At 33.8% G+C, this 23345-nt stretch overlaps 1 protein-coding gene across 3 annotated transcripts in view; it reads right to left on the bottom strand.

The window, feature by feature from the left end:
• ABCA12 (ATP binding cassette subfamily A member 12) overlaps positions 1 to 23345 on the bottom strand; it is a 243352-nt gene that overhangs the window by 101977 nt on the left and 118030 nt on the right. For all 3 annotated transcript variants that reach the window (XM_031958095.1, XM_031958097.1, XM_031958096.1), the window contains exons 10-14: positions 22976 to 23154; positions 18522 to 18634; positions 14440 to 14515; positions 6471 to 6589; positions 5382 to 5488 (exon numbers count right to left, since the gene is read on the bottom strand). In XM_031958095.1, the coding sequence (XP_031813955.1) occupies positions 5382 to 5488; positions 6471 to 6589; positions 14440 to 14515; positions 18522 to 18634; positions 22976 to 23154 (594 nt within the window). The remainder of the gene's footprint in view (positions 1 to 5381; positions 5489 to 6470; positions 6590 to 14439; positions 14516 to 18521; positions 18635 to 22975; positions 23155 to 23345) is intronic.

Below are 23345 nucleotides of genomic sequence, written 5' to 3'. Positions count from 1 at the left end.
TTGCTGATGTACTGAATTGACTTTTTTTCTTTCTTTTTTCCTTATCTCTTGCAAGAGATAGTTTGCTAGGTGAGGAGAAGGGAAGGTTATATTTGGGGGAAAGCTTAAGCTTAAATAACCATATTTAAACAAAGAAAATCAAATTTTAAAATTCCCATCACTGGCTAGTGTTTTTCAATATAGTAGCATCCCATTAGATGCCTATGGCTCCTTTCAAAGCTTAGGTCAAGTGCCACCTCTTACAGAAAGCTTTTAATGATCTTCCCAGTGACAACACTGACCCATACAATGGCCTGAAATGACTCTATATTTGGCATTTATCTCCTATGTGCTTGTTTCCTCCCATTTATAGAAATAAGCCCTTTAAGGATGGGAACAATTTCATTTTTGTATCTGTATCCCTAGGGCTTCACACAGTGCTTGATACATAGCAACAACCTTATTCTACATTACATTTCCTATCATGATGTACTGTAGTAAATGTATGTTGAACTGAATTAAGTAGAATTAACTTGGTAATTCAAGCTTAAACTATATGTAATTCATGCCTATATCTTAATTTTACAACATTCTCAGCTGATCTTTGTGATGAATTAAGAACAATTTCCAATCAGAAGCCATATTTTGTTCACTTGTGACAACAATGACCTCTATTTTAATTCCCGACTCTAGTGCTTCATCAAGGTACAGAGGTGACTCCGGGTTCTCAAATACCAGTGTAGTATAATCAAGCTAGAAAGACTTCAGCATCTCTTGCATGAACCCCTTCTTTGTCACCACCACTCATGGCCTGAACAACTTAAATAGCCTTCTCATGGGCTTCTTTCCTAAAACCTCCTCTTTCTCCAATCCATCCTCTATCAGCTACCTGAGCAATATCATAGAAACATAGGCTGACCATGTCATTCACCTCCTCAAAAAATACAAATGGCTTCCTGTGACTAATATGCTTGGCATTTGAAGCTCTTCATAATTTGACTCCTGTTCATTCAGTCTTATAATATGTTACCTTTCTTAAACATGGAATCCTCTTTGGTTTAACCAAATTAGACTTACTTGTCACATCTCCATCTTTAGTTTCTATGTCATTGTATAAACTGCCCACCATACCTGTAGTGTACTCCCAATCTACTCTCTAAAAAACTCCCTAAGTCCCTTCAAGGCTCAGCTTGAGTCACCTTTTCTTACATGAGGCCTTTCCTGATTATTCCCATATGTTAGTGTCTCACACCATCCCACCCAATACTGGAAATTATCTTATATTTGCTTAAATATTTTTTCATTGACTTTTATGTATATATGTTGTTTCCCCCAATGGAATATAAGCTTCTTGAGGAAAGGGAATAGTTCATTTCTGCCTTCATATTTCAACCAGGCACAAAAATAAGAGTTTCATAAATGCTTGATGATTGATTTTAGTGGGGCTTCCCCTATAGGGAAACTCATTACCAGAAAGTTGGCTAGAAGACCAATTATCTTATTTTGTAGCAAAAGTCATGAAATTATCTAGTAGGGCATGGAGTGGGTTCAAAACAGCATTGTGCTAGAATATCCACAGTGATGAAAACAGAGAGAGCAAAGAATCATTGTAAGCTATAGGGAAACTCACAAAACATTTTCCTTTCTGACTCTGTCTCCATGTGTGACAACTTTGTCAATAATGCAGAAGATTCTCTACAGAGCAAAGCAGCCAAGATGGAACCCTGAAAATCAAATCCTTAACAAATCACCGTATCATAGGTGTTGGAAGAAGAGTTGAGCTGAGGTCTTCTCCTCCAAGGAAAGCCCTCTATTCATTGGGCAAAACTGTCTTTATGACCTTTGATATAATATAGAATTATAGTATATAATTACATGTCATTATGACAAGAACACATGCTTTTCTTGTTATATGACTACAGATGTAGCTTGAGAAATCCCTGCAGCATATTAACTATAAGAGCTCATATCATTCAAAGTATTAAGGGATTCAAAAGGAATAAAATAATTACAAGGATCTATGTAGTATCCCCTAGCCATAACAGTCTTTTATAACTACCACTATGAAATTATCATATAGGTATTAAAAATGCCACCAAATCACAGAATCTTAGAATTAGAAGGGAGCTCAGAACTCAATTAATTCAACTCATACATAAATATAAATTTTCTCTACAACAAAGGATTCAAACAGTGGCATATTATAATACTACCTAATGAGGCAAGAACCAGATTAAAATACAATTGGTAAATATATAACAAACTAAAGTACAATAGAATACAGATAATGTTAACATATGGTTATCTAAATCAATATGTGGATGTATGGATCATTATGTAGGGTGGGTTCAAGGCCAGTTTTCTATTGAATTTATGATAATATACAATGAAGAAGAAATCCCCACTTCTTGAGGCAGATTCTAATTTTTAGAGAACTCTATTCCTTAGAAACAACAGCTAGGTGATACAATGGGTAGAGTGCCTGGAATCAGGAAGACTTCTCAAATCTGGCTTCAGATATTTACTAGCTGTGTAACTCTGGGTAAATTACTTAATCCTGTTTTCCTCAGTTTCCCCCTTTGTAAAATGAGCTAAAGAAGGAAACAGTAAACCATTCCAGTATCTTTCCCTAGAAAACCCCAAATGAGATTAAAAAAAAGTTGGACATAGTTGAAACAAGTGAACAAAAATTTGTTAGGATGGTATGTCAAGCATCAAATCAAAATTGATCTTGCAACTTCTATTCATTGCTCTTGTTTTACCTTCTAGGGTCAAGAAGAATTTGTCTAATTCATCTACCTATGGCAATCCCTTCAAGTGATTGAAGACAGCTACCATGTCTCTCTATGTTTTCTCTTTTCCCATTCTAAACAACTTCCATTTTGTAGAACTAGTTCTCATGTGGTATGGCCATTTGTCATTATGGAAGTTTGGCATTTTGTTACAGGTTTATCAGTAACAAATAAGCAAATGCCATCTTCTTGCAACTTGAACCCAATCTCTTCGATTTCAAGTGCAGTGCTTGTTTTCACCATGCCATTTAAATTTCTACCTCTACAATGTCTGATGGCCAGTCTTCTAGTGATTATTGAAAGAAAGAGAAAGAGAAGCATACTATTACCTTAACATTTTCAAATTCCAATTTGGTTATTGTAGGATATAACAAATACTTTCAGTGAAATGTGGAGAGGAAAAATGCTGTATATGTATTTTAAAAGGATAAGCACCATTAATGATCAGAGTACATTCAAGGAAAACCAATATGAGTTCTCATACAACACATTGAATTTGATAGATCTTTTTTCCAGGCTGGACTAAAAGACAGCCTCCTTGCTCCAGGCTTAGAGCTTTCAAATAGGAATTAAATCTACTGTCAGTGTTATGGGACCCATCAAAGAGCATAACCATTATAGGGAAGCATTAGAATTCTACAGCAGTATTTGTTGTTTAGATTGTACTTCCTTCCCAACCCCCACCACCTTTACTCTGCCTACTCCCCAGCCCCTAAATCCAATTCACACAAAATCAAAAGGCAACCAATCATCACACACTGCCTTTGACTTTTATCTGTTGAGTGTGGAGTCTTGATGTGGGTCTAAAGAGCTAGCAATGTCACTTTTACTACTATTGCCACCAAAAGCCTTGTCAATTCAACTGTCCAAACGTTCAATATAATATATAGTCAGTTAATCCTATTTATTTAATAGGGCAATATTGTCTAATTCTTCTCTATACGTATACGTATATAGATAGATACAGATATAGATATAGATGAACTCTCTTTTGGAGAGATCACAAAACAGTATTTGAGAGCAGTGAGGGGTTTAGAAATCACTTGGTCTAGACTTCTCATTTTGCAAATAAGGAAACTGAAGCCCAGGGAGTTGAAGTGCCATATTTAAAGTTACACAATTACACCACAAAATAGACACAGTGAGTGAATGAGTGAAATAGCCAGGATTTGAAGACAAGTTTTTGTTGTTGTTTTTTCTTTTTACACCAAATCTAGTGATTTTTCCAGATCTCATTTTTGAGATTTTAATCTATATTTGGATTAACATAGTAATATGATGAGGGCAATAGATAAATTAAATGGGAAAGAGCCAGATTGGTCATGAAGAGCCAACATGACCAGAAGAAAGAGAACTGTGCTTAGAATTAGGAAAATTTAGTCTGAATCCTATATCTGGCATTTACAAGCTATATGGTTATAATCACATGCTTAACCTCAGTATTCTCATCTACAAAGTGAGATAACAATACCTGTGCTCACAAGGCTGTTGCGAAAGTCAAGTGAGATAATGTATGCAAAGTACTTAGTAGTCGTTACAGCATTATATATCCATTATTAACATTGGTTATGGTGGATTTAAAATTTAATTTTACTGACTCCCTTAGAAAGAATGTTGTTCTTAAAATCCACTATCTTGAATTATAAGATGTGGGAGACTTCATGATATCATAGCTTATTAGGTATATGTATAACTACATTGGACAGCTAGGTGGTACAGTGAATAGAGCACTTGGCTTGGAATCAGGAAGACACATCTTCAAGAGTTCAAGGCTGGTTTCAGACAGACAATTACTAGCTATAAGTGGGCAAGTCACTGCCTTGGTTTCCTTATCTGTGAAATGAACAGAAGGAAATGGCAGACCACTGCCAAATCTTTCCAAGAAAATCCCAAGTAGGTTCCTTCTGGATCAGGAAGAACTAAAATAACTGAATAATAACAATAACCTATATTATAAATCATGTTATATCCAGAGAAGCCAGTTCAGAAATTACCAACATTTTAAATATTGTGATGATAATTGTTTTTTTTTCCTTTTTTTTTTTTTTTTTTTTTTTTTTTTTTTTTTTTTTTTTTTTTGTATCCTGTACTCCCTAGGTATGAAAGCACTAAAGAGGAAATGACTTGATCCATCAATATGTTTCACTTGTGAGATCTAATCATATCTGTTTTGAAACTCAGTTATTCAGACCCCAAATATCAGGGTTCTTTCAAAAACAGGATCATTTGTACACATTTGGTAAATTCAATTGAATCTACCACCTTAATGAGATAACCGTATCATTAGGCACAAATTGATTAATAGGTACAATTTAGAAGAAGCTGAAATAGGCCATTTCATACTATTGATTTTCCTAGGTAACAGACACATGTTAAAGCATACATACATGCATACAAAAACAAAAACATCCTAAACCCCTCAAAAACAAAAACATGCCATTCAAAGAATCCATGTTTCTCTCTTCTCCATAACATTCCTGAACCAAAGAACAGCAAGAAATCCATTTACAATGCTACCAGTTTGAAACCTGAATGAAATAGATGTTTCTTCAAAAAAGAAAAATAACATGATGGGCTTTTTTTTTTTCTGTTTTGTTTTTGGAGTCTTACTTTTGATCTTATGATTTCTGAAACTGGAGGCAAGTAGTCCTCATAAGAGCCATTTCGATGAAAAGATTTTTTGAACCGAATGGTAGATTGTAGAAGTTTTAGATTTTCTATTAAAAAAAAGAAAAGAAAATGTCATTTTTAGAGTGAGCTTAGGATCATTTTAGAAACAACTCTTTTGAAACACTAAAGTATGGTTTATCATAAAGATATTTTGAAAAAAATAAAAACTATATTGCTGAGTTTAGTTAGAAAAATATGATTTTAAAACTGGGAAAATACACACTTAGTTTACTTTAATAATATTCTTGGATATTCAATGAAGAGACAAACCTTTTTCAAGCAAGAAGCTACCTTGAGGGATTTTTGTTACTTATAATATGCTTTTATCTGTTACATCTTTTAATACATTATTAAATTGAAATATTTTTGGAAAAACAGGTACATAATCAAATGTCCTTAGAAATCAAATGTCCTTCCAACTTTGATTAATTCATGACTGATTAAACAGAGTCCAGACTTTTCATTTGCTAGTGAGTCCTGTTAATTTTTTTTTTTTTTTTTGCAGTAGGCAGAATGTATATCTCTTAGGAAAGAATGCAAAAAAAATCCGTTAAAGGATAAAAAGAAGAGGGAAAGAAACATTTGATTAAATGCAACCTTCATGGTTGTCCATGCAAGCAGAAAATTGAAAATGAAAAAGAGAGAGAGACGGTAGGAAGCAAAATGGTATGCCATCACCACTGTCACTCCTTCAGTCAAGGTAACTTGTGTCTCAGTTTGTGAAAGTGACTGAATCATCTATATGCATTATTTTTGTTTTTCATTTTAAAAAAGAAATTAGAGGCTGCTGTAGCAAAAGGCCATGTTTACAATATTTATCATCTCTACACACCTGGCGTATGTTATTATTAAACAATATATTAATACTAGGAAAATAACAATCTCTTATATTTAACACTTATTTTTATATGTTCATGAACACGAGTGAGCAAGGCTTTCTCTTTTGGTTAAAGATATGGCAGATTTTTTTGGTATGAAAAAGGTTTCTAAAATTATGAATACTGTTTCAACCATTAAGAAGAGGATTACCTGGTGATTCATTGACTAAATTGTCAGTTACATTTCTCACACACATCAAGTAGGGTACATAAGGACTCTCAGCAGAAATGTTTAAGAGGGCATCTTCAAAGTTTTCCAGGATAAGGAGCCTGTGAAAATTTTAGAAAATGTACCAAATTATAATAAACACAAAACAAAGTTATACAAATGAGAGATTTAAAATTGTTGTTAAGGTAAATCTTAATCTTTTTAGTCCCTATGTTGTTATGTTGACTTTTCCCAATGAAAACATTTAGAGAATCTTAAAGCTGCAAGTCATTTTGTCCAACTCCTTGTTATAAATTACTTACTCAAGTAACTTGGTCATTGTGTTAGGTTTACTTTTTTTTTTTTTTTTTTTAATTTAATAGCCTTTTATTTACAGGATATATACATGGGTAACTTTACAGCATTAACAATTGCCAAACCTCTTGTTCCAATTTTTCACCTCTTACCCCCCCCACCCCCTCCCCTAAATGGCAGGATGACCAGTAGATGTTAAATATATTAAAATATAACTTAGATACATAATAAGTATACATGACCAAAACATTATTTTGCTATACAAAAAGAATCAGACTCTGAATTATTGTACAATTAGCTTGTGAAGGAAATCAAAAATGCAGGTGTGCATAAATATAGGATTAGAATTCAATGTAATGGTTTTAGTCATCCCCCAGAGTTCTTTTTCTGGGTATAGCTGGTTCAGTTCATTACTGCTCCATTAGAAATGATTTGGTTGATCTTGTTGCTGAGGATGGCCTGATCCATCAGAACTGGTCATCATCTAGTATTGTTGTTGAAGTATATAATGATCTCCTGGTCCTGCTCATTTCACTCAGCATCAGTTCGTGTAAGTCTCTCAGGCCTTTCTGAAATCATCCTGTTGGTCATTTCTTACAGAACAGTAATATTCCATAATTTTCATATACCACAATTTATTCAGCCATTCTCCAACTGATGGACATCCATTCAGTTTCAGTTTCTACCACTACAAAAGGGCTGCCACAAACATTCGTGCACATACAGGTCCCTTTCCCTTCTTTATAATCTCTTTGGGATATAATCCCAGTAGTAACACTGCTGGATCAAAGGTATGCACAGTTTGATAACTTTTTGAGCATAGTTCCAAACTACTCTCAAAATGGTTGGATTCGTTCACAACTCCACCAACAATGAATCAATGTCCCAGTTTTCCCACATCCCTCCAACAATCATCATTATTTTTTCCTGTCATTTTAGCCAATCTGACAGGTGTGTAGTAGTATCTTAGAGTTGTCTTAATTTGCATTTCTCTGATTAATAATGACTTGGAGCATCTTTTCATATGACTAGAAATAGTTTCAATTTCTTCATCTGAGAATTGTCTGTTCATATCCTTTGACCATTTTTCAATTGGAGAATGAGCTGATTTTTTATAAATTAGAGTTAATTCTCTATATATTTTGGAAATGAGGGCCTTTATCAGAACCTTTGACTGTAAAAATATTTTCCCAGTTTATTGCTTCCCTTCTAATCTTGTCTGCATTAGATTTGTTTGTACAAAAACTTTTCAGTTTGGTATAATCAAAATTTTCTATTTTGTGGTCAGTAATGATCTCTAGTTCTGCTTTGGTCATAAAGACCTTCCCTTCCAGGTCTGAGATGTAAACTATCCTATGTTCCTCTAATTTATTAATGATTTCATTCTTTATGCCTAGGTCATGAACCCATTTTGACCTTATCTTGGTGTCGCGTTAAGTATGGATCAATGCCTAGTTTCTGCCATATTAGTTTCCAATTTTCCCAGCAATTTTATCAAACAGTAAGTTCTTATCCCAAAAGCTGGGATCTTTGGGTTTGTCAAAGACTAGGTTACTATATTTGTTGACTGTTTTATCCTTGAACCTACTCTATTCCACTGATCAACTAATCTATTCCTTAGCCAATACCAAATAGTTTTGGTAACTGCTGCTCTATAATATAATTTTAGATCTGGTACAGCTAAGCCACCATCATTTGATTTTTTCATTAATTCCCTTGAAATTCTTGACCTTTTGTTTTCCATATGAACTTTGTTGTTATTTTTTCTAGGTCATTAAAATAGTTTTTGGGAGTCTGATTGGTATAGCGCTAAATAAATAGATTAGTTTAGGTAATATTGTCATCTTTATTATATTTGCTCGCCCTATCCAAGGCATTTAATATTTCCAATTGGTTAGATCAGACTTAATTTGTGTGAAAAGTGGTCTGTAATTTTGCTCATAAAGTTTCTGATTTTCCCTTAGCAGATAGATTCCTAAATATTTTATATTATCAGTAGTTACTTTAAATGGAATTTCTCTTTGTAACTCTGACTGTTGGATTTTGTTAGTGATATATAAGAATGCTGATGACTTATGTGGGTTTATTTTATAACCAGCAACTTTGCTAAAGTTGTGGATTATTTCTAATAACTTTTTAGAGAATCTCTGGGGTTCTCTAAGTATACCATCATGTCATCGGCAAAGAGTGATAATTTGGCTTCCTCATTGCCTATTCTTATTCCTTTAATCTCTTTCTCAGCTCTTATTGCTATAGCTAGCGTTTCTAATACAATATTAAATAGTAACGGTGATAGTGGGCAACCTTGTTTCACTCAGATCTTATTGAGGAATGGTTGCAGTTTGTCTCCATTACATATGATGCTTACTGATGGTATTAAATAGATGCTGCTGATTATTTTAAGGAAAAGTCCATTTATTCCTATACTCTCAAGTGTTTTTAATAGGAATGGATGTTGGATTTTATCAAATGCTTTTCTGCATCTATGGAGATGATCATATGGTTTTGTTAATTTGGTTATTAACATGGCCAATTATATTGATAGTTTTCCTAATATTGAACCAGCCGTGCATTCCTGGTATAAATCCTACTTGATCATAGTGTATTATCTTGGAGATGATTTTCTGTAGTCTTTTTGCTAATATCTTATTTAAGATTTTAGCATCAATATTCATTAGGGAGATTGGTCTATAATTTTCTTTCTCTGTTTTCAGCCTACCTGGTTTAGGTATCAGTACCATGTCTGTGTCATAGAAGGAATTTGGTAGGACTCCTTCATTCCCTATTTTATCAAATAATTTATATAGCATTGGGGCCAATTGTTCTTTAAATGTTTGGTAAAATTCACATGTAAATCCATCTGGTCCTGGGGATTTTTCTTAGGGAGTTGTTTAATTGCCTGTTCTATTTCTTTTTCTGAAATGGGACTATTCAAGCAATTTACTTCCTCCTCTGTTAGTCTGGAAGTCTATATTTTTGGAGGTAGTCATCCATTTCACTTAGGTTATCAAATTTATTGGCATAAAGTTAACAAAATAACTCCTTATTATTTCTCTAATTTCCTCTTCCTTGGTGGAAAGTTCTCCCTTTTCATTTTTAAGACTACTAATTTCATTTTCCTCCCTCCTTTTTCTAATCAGATTTACCAAAGGCTTATCTATTTTATTGGCTTTTTCATAGAACCAACTCTTAGTTTTATTAATTAGTTCAATAGTTTTTTTACTTTCAATATTTTATTTTCTCCTTTTAATTTTAGAATTTCAATTTAGTATTTGATTGGGGGTTTTTAATTTGGTCTTTTTAGTTTTTTTAGTTTAGCAATTCATTAATCTTTTCTTTCTCTGTTTTATTCAAGTAAGCCTCTAAGGATATAAAATTCCCTCTTATTACCGCTTTGGCTGCATCCACAAATTTTGGTATGATGTCTCATCATTGTCATTATCTTAGGTGAAATTATTAATTGTATCTATAATTTGCTGCTTCACCCAATCATTCTTTAAGATGAGATTGTTCAGTTTCCAATTACTTTTTGGTCTATTTCCCCCTAATTTTTTGTTGAATGTAGTTTTTATTGCATCATGATCTGAAAAGAAAGCATTTACTATTTCTGCTTTCTTGCATTTAATTTTGAGGTCTTTATGTCCTAATATATGGTCAATTTTTGAATAGGTTCCATGAACTGCTGAGAAGAAAGAATATTCCTTCTATCTCCATTCAATTTTCTCCAAAGATCCAACATACCTAATTTTTCTAATATTCTGTTTACTTCTTTAATTTCTTTCTTATTTGTTTTGTGGTTTGATTTGTCTAATTCTAGAGGTGCAAGGTTGAGATCTCCTACTATTACAGTTTTGTTGTCTATTTCTTCTTGCAACTCTCTTAACTTCTCCTTTAGGAAGCTGAGTGCCATACCACTTGGTGCATATATGTTTAATATTGATATTGCTTCGTTGTTTATGCTACCCTTTAGCAGGATGTAGTTTCCTTCCTTATCTCTTTTAATTAGATCAATTTTTACTTTTGCTTGATCTGAGATAGGATGGCTACCCTCTTTTTGACTTCACCTGAAGCATAATAGATTTTGCTCCAGCCTTTACCTTTACTCTATATGTATCCCCTGCTTTAAATGTGTTTCTTGTAAACAACATATTGTAGGGTTCTGACTTTTGATCCAGTCTGCTATCTGCCTCCTCTTTATGGGGGAGTTCATCCCATTCACATTTACGGTTAGAATTACTAAATCTGTATTTCCTGCCATCCTAATAACCCCAGATTGTGCTTTACTTATTCTTGCCTCCCCCACCCTCTTTTCCCCTTTTAAACTTATGTCCCTCTTGTATCACGATGCTTATCCTCTTTATAATCCCTCCCTCCCCCTTTGGTCTTTCCCCTTCCTTCCCTTATTACTCTTTTCTTTTCCCTTTTCCTCTCCCCGTTTTAATGAGGCCAGAGAGAATTTTCTCTAAAACAAATGTCAATTATTTTTCCTTTGAGCCAACTCTGATGATAGTAAGATTCACACAATGTTCCTCCCCCTCTCTAAATTCCCTCAGATATGATAAGTTTCCTTAGCCTCTTTGTGGGATGTGGTTTCCCTCTTTTTATCCCTCCTTCCCACCTTATTCTGCCATCATCCCTTTTCCATATCTACTTCCCTTTTTTATGTTATATCAGTACTATCAAATTTTACATGTATTTTTTGTATATCCACAACAGAAATACAATTCTCAAGAGTTATTTTTACCTTTTTCTGCATCTCTTGAGTTCTATTCTTGGAGATCAAATTTTTGTTTAATTCTGGTTTTCTTCAGAAACAAATGGAATTCATTTGTTTCATTAAATGTCCATCTTCTTCCCTGGAAGAAAATGCTCAGCTTAGCTGGGTAGTTTATTCTTGGCTGCATCCAAGTTCTTGTGCCTTTCGAATATCATATTCAGGCCCTTCTTTCCTTTAATGTAGAGGCAGCCAGATCCTGGGTGATCCTTATTGTGGCACCTCGAGTATTTAAATGGTTTTTGGCTGCTTGTAAATTTTTCCTTTATCTGATAGTTCTGAAATTTTGCCACAATATTCCTTGGTGTTTTTATTTTAGGGTTTCTTTCAGAAGGTGTTCGATGAATTCTTTCAATGCCTATTTTACCTTCGATTCTATTACATCTGGGCAGTTCTCTTTGATGATTTCTTGTAAAATAGTATCTAGGCTCTTTTTTCCATCATAGTTTTCGGAAAGTCCAATTATCCTCAGATTCTCTCTCCTAGATCTATTTTCCAAGTCTGTCATTTTAGTCAAGTAGATAATTCATGGTTTTTCAGTTTGTCATTTTTTGGTTTTGCTTGACTGATTCTTGCTGTCTCAATGCATCATTAGTTTCAATTTGTTCAGTTCTAATTTTTAAAGAATTATTTTCTTCATTAGCTTTTTACTTCTTTCTGTATATGTCCAATTGAGTTTTGAATGTATTGTTTTGGTCTGTGGAATTTTTTCCATTTCACTAATTTTTTTAGTGAATTATTTTCTTTCAATTCACCGATCCTACTTTCTAGTGAATTCTTTGTCTTTTCCAATTCACGGATCCTACTTTCTAGTGAATTCTTTATTTTTTCCAATTCACAATTCTTACTTTCCTGTGATTTTTTTATTTTTTCCAATTCACCAATTTGCACTTCCTGGGAATTTTTTAACTTTTCCAATTCGTATTTCAGGAAGTTGTTGCTCTCTTGTAAGGCTTCTCTTTCCTTTCCCCATTTATCTTCTAACTCTCTTTTGAGACTTTTAATGGTCTCTTCTATGAGAGCATTATGTAAGGAGGACAGTCTGATGCATTTTTGCTGTTTGAGGTCTCTTCAGGTTTGCTGACCTGCTCTTTTTCTGCATAGAAGCTGTCGATTGTTCTTTTCATCTTTTTATTCATGTTTTAAAGCCTTTAGGGTAGGTCTCCTAGGCAAGGGGGTTACCAGCTTCCTCTGCAGAGCAGGGAAAGATTAAAGCGATTTCCGGCTCCGAGGTATGGGAGTGCTCTGGGTGAGAGTTTTCCCTTCCCCCAACAGGAAGTGGATTCAGCACTGGCCGAGCTATCAAACGGCTTAGTAGGGCTGAGTGGATTATCGATTGCCCTAGGCTAGAGACTAAGTGGTGAAAGTGTCACTGCCCCAGGCCGGAGCCTCTTGTGGGACTGTGAGTATTAGCAGCTGAGCGCAGACCGCAGACCGCAGACAGCCGACAGACGGGAACTCTGCCCCAGTGTCTCTGCCCAATGCAAATCGGCCCTGGAAAAGCTCTATGGCCCCAAGCCGAGCTCCCCACTGTGCAGATTGGAGGCTAACCCGGGCTGCGTCCTCCTGCCGTGCAGGATCACAACTGCCCCAAGGAAAAGCCCTTACTGCGGGTTGGGGCTGCGCGCTTGTGCTGAGATCTGTGCTTTCACCCTCGGTTTGAGACTCTCCTCGGAACCTAATTTCTCTCCCGTCTCGCCTGATCCCCCCCTGGCCCCGGAACCAACCTTTTTTGGCGAGACTACAGATTTTCTTCGGCCGGTGAGTTGTTCTACTTCTTATCTTTCCGAATTGTAGCAGTCAAGACTATTTTTGAGGCTCGATATAATATTGGTAACGAGGGTAAGAGAAGAGCTTAGAAAGTCGCGTGTGTCTTCTCCGCCATCTTGGCTCCGCCCCCCCCTTAGGTTTACTTTTTACCTGAAAGTCTTATATGGTTGATCCCAAGAAAAGAATTATTCCCTTAATTTAACATTCATTCAAATTTATATTTGCTATATATACCATATTAATTCATAAGTATATTTTAATTAAAATATAAAATATAAATTTCTTTATGTATTCTTATGGAGATTTCTATACAATCAAATCTGAAAATATATATGTAATTTAATTCAATAAGTAATTTTTTAAAAGACAAATTGTAGTTAGCATAGGTCAACAAACCTAAGGAAATCAACACTTTAAAAATTTCCTTCAAAATTACTAATTATGCTAATTAAAAACATTTATTTTAAAAAATTAGCTGTCATATGTAGATAATCCGAGTGTAAATCTTTTGTTATTATTTTTGGAATTATATATGCCCATATGTGTGAATGTGTCTGTTATCTATTCATCGATAAATTAGAAACTCTGTGAAGGGAGGAGCTCATCTTTTGTTCTCCCCCAGCTCTACCTGTTACAATGTCCAGCACATGTATCAGTACACAGTGGGTATATAACAAATATTAATGACTTTGTGATAACTTCTTTGTAACAAAATGTAAGAGATGAATACTTTGATTTTTGTTAAATTATGTTACAATTAAATAGAAGTGCCATATTGGGATTATAAAAAACCTCTACTAGGAACTTTCTCCAAAGGCTTGGCTTTTGTGCTCTTTCTAACTTCAAATTACTTTGTGTTATGCATATGAATCTGCATGTTGTATGAGGAATAAAAGATCTTTGAGGGAAAGGATTTTTTTTCCCATGTTTCTCTTCTATTTCCAGTTCCTAATAGAATGCTTTGCATGTAAAAGATATTTAATAATATTGAAAAGCAAAAGTTAAGTGTTTATAATCCCATACATATCAGTGTTGACCATTACCTTTATAATTTGTTCTGATTGCTCAGGCAAAGTACTTGTTCATTTAGGGAGGAAATGTATGTACACTTACTGGGCAGCCAGACTGCTTGGAGATAATTTTTCTTCACCTTCCTCATTCCAATGAGATGTTGCATTGCTTGGTCCACCTGGAAAAATAGCATTGATATTGACTGTCCTTTAAAACTTTTAAAAAACGTTATTAGCTTTTTTGTTGTTATAAAACTTAAAGTAGAAACTTCCTGGATCTATTTTGAATTAATGAAACAAGAATAAAATCTTGAGGGTTTTTTTCCCTTAAAGAAATGATGAGACACCTTTGATTTCATAAATGTTAGAAACATTTTATAAAAAAAAAGAAAAACATCTGCATACTAAACAACCTTGCCTTGAAGATCAAAGCCCTATATTTCTAACAAATTCTAGTCTCATTCAAACTCTACAGTCAAAGTATCTATTCTGCCTTAGGCCTGGAAACATAGGTGGCTATTGTAAAATAAAAGCAAGATCAAATGCTAAACAAAGCAACAGGATAACTTCCAGTATTTAGGGTTTTGACCTGAAGATGTTCTTCCTTCAACTGAGCCAAGCTCTGCTTAGATGCCTACTGACATCATTGTCTATTGCTTCATTGCATCTATGACCTTTCCTTAACACAAATTCCTGATCTATTATGATTGCAGCTGAAAATGCAGATTGGGCCATGTTAGCAGAACTGTTTTGGCTAGCTTCAAATATCGCATGTATCAAATGTTTTGGCTAGCCTCAAATATCAAATGTATCATGATACATTGAGAAAGAGGTTGGTCTGGTGCAAATCATATTGAATGTTGAAAGATTTAATCCAACACCTTGCATTCACCTTAGAAGTTAAACATTTTGCTAATTCAACTTCCTGCAGAAAGTCATATTGTAAAAATATAAATATCCAATAGCATTATATGAACATTAAAAAGGAAAATGTTCTCAATGGTTGCAACATAAATAAAAAAAACATGCATTACACTAATGCTTTTATCTATCCTATTTGGTGAAATGATATCACCGTGCTTCTCAGTGCAATCACCTTCTCTTGAGATGCTCTTCATTCTTTATAAACTAATACATCTCAGTAATTGCAGCTTTTATATTCAACCCAATCTCTATCAATAGGAGGTTTTATTATTGGATCTAATATCTCTTTTGTTTTCTCCAGTTAATGTATTCTAATGTTGCCTATGAGCTCTTATTGACACAATATAGTGTTATTGTACAGTCTGCCAATCAATGTAGCAACTTAACTTCTTGTATTAATAAAAAGAGCTCTACAATTTCAAAAGGGTCTTTCTCTAATTGTTAGCTTAGTCATATTTCCATAGTTTTTGCCTCTGTTATTATTGTTTAGTACCAGAGAACTGTTTAGTTTGATCATCTCTGCTCTCCTACAGAATTTAAATCTTACTGATCATGAGGTAAGACTTGCCCAGGCTCTTTTCAGGATATAAGTGATGATTTCTTCCTTGGAATAACTAATTCTAAAGACAAAGGAAATATCAATTAAAATGAAAGCTTGGGAATGAAGAGGCCTGGGATAGAAAATTGTCTGTCATGAATGGCAGACATGTTTGAATGTATGAGGTAAACCAGTGATCTCTTATAATACGACTAATAATAATCATAGCTGACATTTATATAGTACTTTAAAGTTTGCAAAGATCTTTGCTTATATATTAGCTTTTATTGCTCTTTCTAGGGTTCCCTCTGGATCTACCACTAGGTTCCCATGTGATGCTAAGAAATTTGCTTTGTGTGTATAAAAAAGTAATGGAATTTCTCTTCCTCATTCAATTAATAAAATGAATAACTAGGAGAAATGATTTTTTTAACATATGAATATTGGCCCCAACCCTGATGCCAAGATGGGAATAAATTGACTTTCTGAAAGCAAATTTGGTCTCTCGTCCCTAAGGGACTAAAAATATCTTTGAAAAAATGATGTACTAAATAGATCTTAATGAAGTGTAAAATTTAATGGACCTCTATCAAGTCAGAATTTACTTCTTTTTCACTGGTGAGATCAGGCATGTTTAGAAAGAGTATACATAAAAATCTAGCATAGTAATAACTTCCACAAAGCAGGGAGGGTATGGCTATGGGGATTTTTTTGTTTCATTTTGTTTTACTAACTTACAGAAAATTTCACATTTTGTTAAAAAGCAGACTTCAATGAGGTACAAAGTTAAACTTTGCTTTTAGAACTCCAGTGTTCCAAATTGTAAATATTAAAATTCTAATTACCTATATGAACATTCAAGAACTTAAAAAACCTAAAGCATACCAAAATTACTATGAGTTGTTTACTTAGATATTTTAACTAACTTTTTTTATTTTATACATTTTTCTCCTTTCTGGGTTAAAAAAACAAAAAACAAAAAACAGTGATTCACCTGAAACGGTTGAAAGTCCACTATCACAATAAGGAAAGAGGCCTAGGGGCAGTAAAATGTTTCAGTGGATAGAGCACTAGCCCTGAAATCAGGAGGATCTGAGTTAAAATCTACCCTCAGAAGCTGAACACTTCCTAGATATGTGACCCTGAGCAACTCACTTAATTTACACACACACACACACACACACACACACACACACACACAGAATGTTTCCTGGTTGCTGACTGGATAAAATTATTTTGAGGGAAAAGTTGAGTTATAATATACATACACACATATATATTTCTGCATATATATATATATATGTACACATGGGCATGTGTGTATGCTCGTGTTTGTGTGTGTGTATAAAACTTTTGCTATCTCTGTTAATCTCAACTACTATTTATTTCTTTGGCTTTAAGAGCACTTGAAGAGCTTTTGAAACTTTTGTCCTTTGTGAAATTTCACAACTTTATCACCTTGCTCTATAATTATAAGGTGTGAGTCTGATGATAAAAGAGGATGGTGGCGAGGAACTTGATAAAGGTTCTTGAAACTTTAAAATACAAATGGAAAGACCACAAAGAAAAAGAGTGATAATATATTAGTGAACTGACACTGAATATTAGGCCTAAGTTTTGACTGCTTTGGCTCTTTTGCTGATTTTTTTTAAAGATCATTAAAAGACACATGAAACTAAACTATCACATCAATCCTGCCTACTAGTCATTAATACAATAATCAGACAGAAAGAAAAAATTTGTAAAACTAATAAAACTTTTCAATTTAGGCTTTCTACTGGTTATTATCCTAATTCCTTTGCCTCTTGCTTTTCATTGAAATAGGATAATAGCACTGTTCAGAATTGATTAAAAAAAAAGCCTATTAGAATCATGGAAGAAGCATTAATATTGCTTTTATTGTTGTCTTGAAGATTAAAAAAAAACTACTACATAGGATTTCGAAGTGAGAAATTATATCTATGGGAAAAAAATCACATGACAAAGAGCGGTTCCTTCATTTATCCACAAGTGAAAATAAATGAGAGCAAGAATATATGTGAAGGAGGAATTATTTTAATAAAATTCCAGATTCTCTCCTTCTCCTCCTCCAAAATATATGATACTGTCCTCCTACTTAAAAAGTCACCAATAGAGGGCATGATTTTTTATTTGTTTTATTACTAGAGATGGTGGAGCTGTAGTAATCCTCAAATCCTTGACTTGTCCTCCTTTAAAGCAAAAAGATATCCATTTAGAATGATGAACAGGGGTTATTATGTTACCGTTAATGACCAAACTTTACCTATTGATTGAAGTGCATGGAGGAGTGAAAGGGGGAATTGTAGAGTAACAAAGATAAGTAGACTTCAGTTGAGTTTATGATTTATGATATAAAATAAAAGCTTATGATTGGTTAAATTAAATGAGAATTACCCTCCTAATTCCTGCCTTCAACACATTAAAGAGTCTTGCTGAAGTGGAATCCTGGATTTTATATCCAAAAGTTCAAATTCATTTACCAATAATGGTCATTTCCATGTTAAACAAAAACCTAACCAAGCACAATCTATTTCCCTCTTTGTTTCTCCACATTCTGAAGATCATTTTGGGATAGTCTTTAGCCAAACCATAGACAACATATAAATCCAACATTACATGTTATAATTTGTACTTGGTTCACTTTGATGCTATTCTGGACCATATAATAACACTTTGACCATAGTAACATTGAAGTGAAATACCTTGGTCTGAAGAGTCCAGAGTGTAGAGCAGATGCTTAACAGACTTCTGGATGGTCTTGAATCCTTCGTTATTCGTGACACGTGGAGAAACCTTCTGCACTACCAACAGAGCACTAACGAGTTGAAAAACAATTAAACCAGATTGTGTTTCAAGGTTTACAGACAGAAACAAAAGGTTACTCAAGTGGAAAATGGCTGGAGAGTAGGAAATTATTCCTATAACATAACAGACAAGAGGCTGCCTTTGTAATTTAATTACTTGTTTGCCTATTCATGCACAAAATCCCAGCATGGTGTTCTCAAGCCCAAGTGGAGCATGACATTCACAGAAAACCCACAGCCTCAAAATAGCATTTGTTTTTTAAAAAGGCCAAAACATGAAGTAAGTAAAGTTCACATTAGTTTGACATTCTGCTGTTAAGATTATAAAGGAGAGGATGGGTAAAACTGTTTTTTTTCCTTAAAAGAAACAAGATTGGAAATCATATCCAAGATTTAATAACAGAATCATAGAACCACTAATTTGGAATTAAAATAGATATTGGAGGTCATGAAATCCAATAGTTTTGTTCTTAGATAGGGTCCATGAAAAAAAATGCTGAATATTGAAGTATATCATGCCATTTAAAAATACTATATATTTTTTCAAAATCACTCATATTTTAGCTAAATTCCAGACTGTACCTTTAAATGTATTCATGAAGCCAAAGGATGATAGGATTAGAAAGGACCTTTTTTTTTTTCCCCTCCAGACCCATAATTTCATTAGTATAAGGAGCTCTCAGGTAAGGAAATCCCTTAGACCAAGAATCCTTCTATCTTGATTGGAACTAAAAATTAAGGGCCTAATTAATTAATTTTCAGCACTTACATAGGCCTGGTTGCTTCTGCTAGGACTAACGACTACCTCATAGGAAATAAGACTAATTAGAAAATTCACACATTATGCTTATGTTTTACTTTATCTTCTAAAGCAATGGATGGCATAAGAAAATTACTTTCTCCAGATGATAGCAATTTGTAAATGAAAATATATTTGCACAAGTACAGGTATGTTTGCATTTTACAAGTAAGGAATTTTAAAATAGTATCAAAGAGATAGACATTCAACATTTTCATTTACTGAGAGTGGCAATCAAAACAAAAGGTTTTTTATCAAATGATCACCTTTAGGCAAACAAGCTGAGATTTCAGTTCATATATTTGATGAATTAACTGCCTTGTTTTTTCCATGTCAAAAAGGAGATAACAAGAGCACCTGTTTCCATGATTGTTGTAAGAATCAAATGAGATGGTATTGGTAAAAGTGCTTAGCACAATGCTTGGCACATGGTAAGTACTATAGAAATACTTATTCCCCTTTTCAAAGCACAAAAAAGGCTTCCAAGTACCTTGAGTTTATTTTATATCATTAAGTAGTTTACTGCTAGTTGACAATCCGGGAGCAGGTTCACTCTATGTGATTTATAATTCAATAGTAAATCTTCAAATTTCTTTCCTACACCACGTCTTCTCAGTGCATATGTGCAATTTGGAATATAAAATATAATTCTTTTCTTATATTCCAATTCATGTAGGCAGACCGTATGTGTGACAATAGAGTTTGGGTTTAACTTTTAATGTTTTCAATGAATGGATCTCATATTCAAAGAGAATAGGGTCATGAAATGTTAATCCTAAAAGTCCTAGAAATGGTCTTCCTCTATTCTAACAATCCTCCTCTCCATGGCATTTGGTATAGGGAACTCCAAGGTAAGGAAATTCCTCTAATGACAAAGATCAACATCTAATTTGCAACTTCATGTCTTAGAGCAAGAATTGGTATAGGAGGCCAAAACTAAGAATTATTTTTACATATTTAAATAAAACTTTAAGTGTAAATAAGCAGAGTAATTTAACAACCCCCGTTGTAGAGGACTGTTTGGGAGAATGTGAAAAATTAAGTATATTATTCAGACAAGTTAGTCTTACTTAGCCAGTATCAGACATAGGACTTGACCACGTCTTCCCAAATCTATGGTGACCTTCATTTGCCATTTAACCTAATCTCATCTTGATATCTTGATCCCTTGAGTCTGACTTCTGAATTATACTTTAAAATCCAACTTGTTGGTCCCACACTGAGATTTATGCTCAGCTTTAGCCTATTACCTGTCCTGGATGTCAATGTTTTCTTCTCTGAATAAATTAAGGCTTAAAAAAAAGTTCTTCTCTCCTTGTTCCATTTCCCACTCCACAAAAAATACTTCCCACAATTAATTTTCTGGGTGATAATGATTTGAAATATTTTCTCCTGTAAACTAGTTTTTCCCTTCTTCATCTACTCAAAGTGAAAATTTCCGTAAAACATCCATAGGAATAAGGCAAAAAAAATGAAAGGTAGAGAATCGTACACTTGTTAATATATGTCTAGGCCCAAAATTAGCTTTGACCTTTACTTGTATAGCTTTCGAGCACTCTCGGTTTTGCTCAATTGTGTCACAACTGCAACATTATTGAAATCTGATTTGAGTGATTTGGGGTTTGGAACCATTTATCATTGAACAGAACAATCTAGAGGAAATGAGGGAGAGTATTTATGAGGCTCATTTGTGACTATTACTTGTTCACTAAAGACCAGGACAAGAGCAGTGAGGCCACAAGCTAGGAGATAAATATTGTCAAGCTTGAGGGAACTTATGGCTTTTTAAGGAACATCTTGCCAGTATAGAAACATTAATTAAAGGAGGCCCAAGTAAAGAAAAAGGTTTACAAATTGGGGACAATTAAGTAGCCACTTAAAGAATGACAATTGTTTAGGACCAGATAAGACAATGAAATGACCTTTTTTTTTTTTTAAATTAATAAAGAACTGCTATTTCTTTCTTTCTTTTTGAATTCTGTCAAGAATTATCTATGTAATTATTATCTAGTAATCCAAATAATTATAACAAACAACATTTTTCTATCAAATAAAATAAAAAACATAATACCAGTAATTGCTAGCATTTATACAGAATTTTCAGTTTGAAAAGTATTTTAGAAATATTCTTACTTGGTCCTCACAACAACACTAAGACATAGTTTTTCTTATTTTCATTTTACAGATGAGGAAAATGAGGTGGATAGATTGAATTTGAACTTAAGTTTTACTGATGGCTTTCTAATTCCAGTTCCAGTGATTTATCCACTGTGCTACCTGATTGCCTCAATATATTTCTCTTTCTACTGATATCTACTGTATCACATATAGAATTAGTGTTTGTTTTTCCACATGAAATTCACATGGGGGGGAGTTTATGTTTGTTTGTCTATTTGTTTTATTCAAACCTATGATTTCCTTAGTGTAAAGAATTTCAAAACTGTAAGTTCTCTCCACTAAGGCAAACCAGCAAGTTTTCTGTAACTTAATGATATCAAAGAATTGGCAAGATCACAGAGTGATCAAGTCCCTTGTCCCTTGGTCACTCATCCAGTACGAGAACTCAGATCTTCACTCAAAAACTTATGTCTCGGTGTCTTTCATTCTCACACATTAATAACAGGATATTCATATGAAAATTCTACTTTTTTTTCTTGTAATTGGAGCCCAAGCTCATTTTCTTAGGTTGACTACTTTTTACTTATTAACATCACTTGGTGCAGTGGTCTCAAACTCTAATAGAAATGATGGACCATTAAATTAGACATAAGCCTCTTGGAAGCTGCATATTGACTTTAGAAAATCATAAATTAACATTATGTATATTTATATTACATTTTTGTTTATTTATTAAATATTTTCAATTTAATTTTAATCTGGTCTAGAGTGTGGTGAATTGCAGGTTCCTCAAGGGCTTTGTGTGTGACATCTCTGGCATAATGAATAGAGAGTTGGCCTTGGAGCCTGGACACATAAGACATATTAGCTTTGTAGTAAGTTTTCATTTCTTCAGACCACACTCTCAGAATAAAAGTTACAGAGAAATTGCTAACTTGAATTGGGACTTTCCTCTTGCAAATTTTTCCCTATATCGATGAAATCACAGATCCAATTCTTCCTATCCCTTACATTTTTAAGAAAAAAAATGCACTTTCTTCTTATTAATGTATCTGCTTTTTTCACACTGAAAGGAAGACGATGGTAAAATAGAAAAGAACCTGACAAAAATGACATGTTTTTGAGAAAGCAGACTAATTTTGCAAAGGAATGTAAGGACAGTAATTACATTTCAGACATTTAAAACTGAATGAACCATATCCTGTACTTGAAAACACCCTGTAAAGAACATTCTGGCACAAGATCTACAGGACATAGTCTAAATTGACCTTCACTCACCTTGCCTCTGTCATACCAAATGTCTGTAATTACATGGTGTGGGATTGTATGCTTGGCATTTCAATGAACTAAATACCTTTTCGTGGCCTTCATAGGTGACCTTATAAACATACTTTTATAAGCAATCCCTTCCTACCTGAGTCTCCTATACCCTTACCTGTTTGCGTTATGGAGGATATCTAATAACTCGTTTAATTTTGTGTCATTTTGGAACAAACTGGGAACACTTGAGAGAAACCGCCACAATGCAGTTTGATCCTGTAGTTGTGAAAAGAATGACAGCACTCTGGCTGATTCTTGGAAAACTATCATTTGATTGTTGGGGTTAGTTGAGATCTGAAGAAAAAAATCAAAGGAACAAAAATGATATTAGAACAGTTTTAATCTTCACTCACTGATTTGGAAAATGTGACTGTGTTTTTTTAAAAAAGAAAACATTTCTTTCAGAACTTACTTATTTCTAAAAGAGCTTCTATTTCTTAAAGTCCCAACCCCCATGATGTGAAATTATATATAAGGGAATGCTT

The sequence above is a fragment of the Sarcophilus harrisii genome, chromosome 3, assembly GCF_902635505.1.
Source record: "Sarcophilus harrisii chromosome 3, mSarHar1.11, whole genome shotgun sequence".
NCBI lineage: Eukaryota > Metazoa > Chordata > Mammalia > Dasyuromorphia > Dasyuridae > Sarcophilus > Sarcophilus harrisii.
This window is presented reverse-complemented; position numbering and strand designations above follow the sequence as displayed.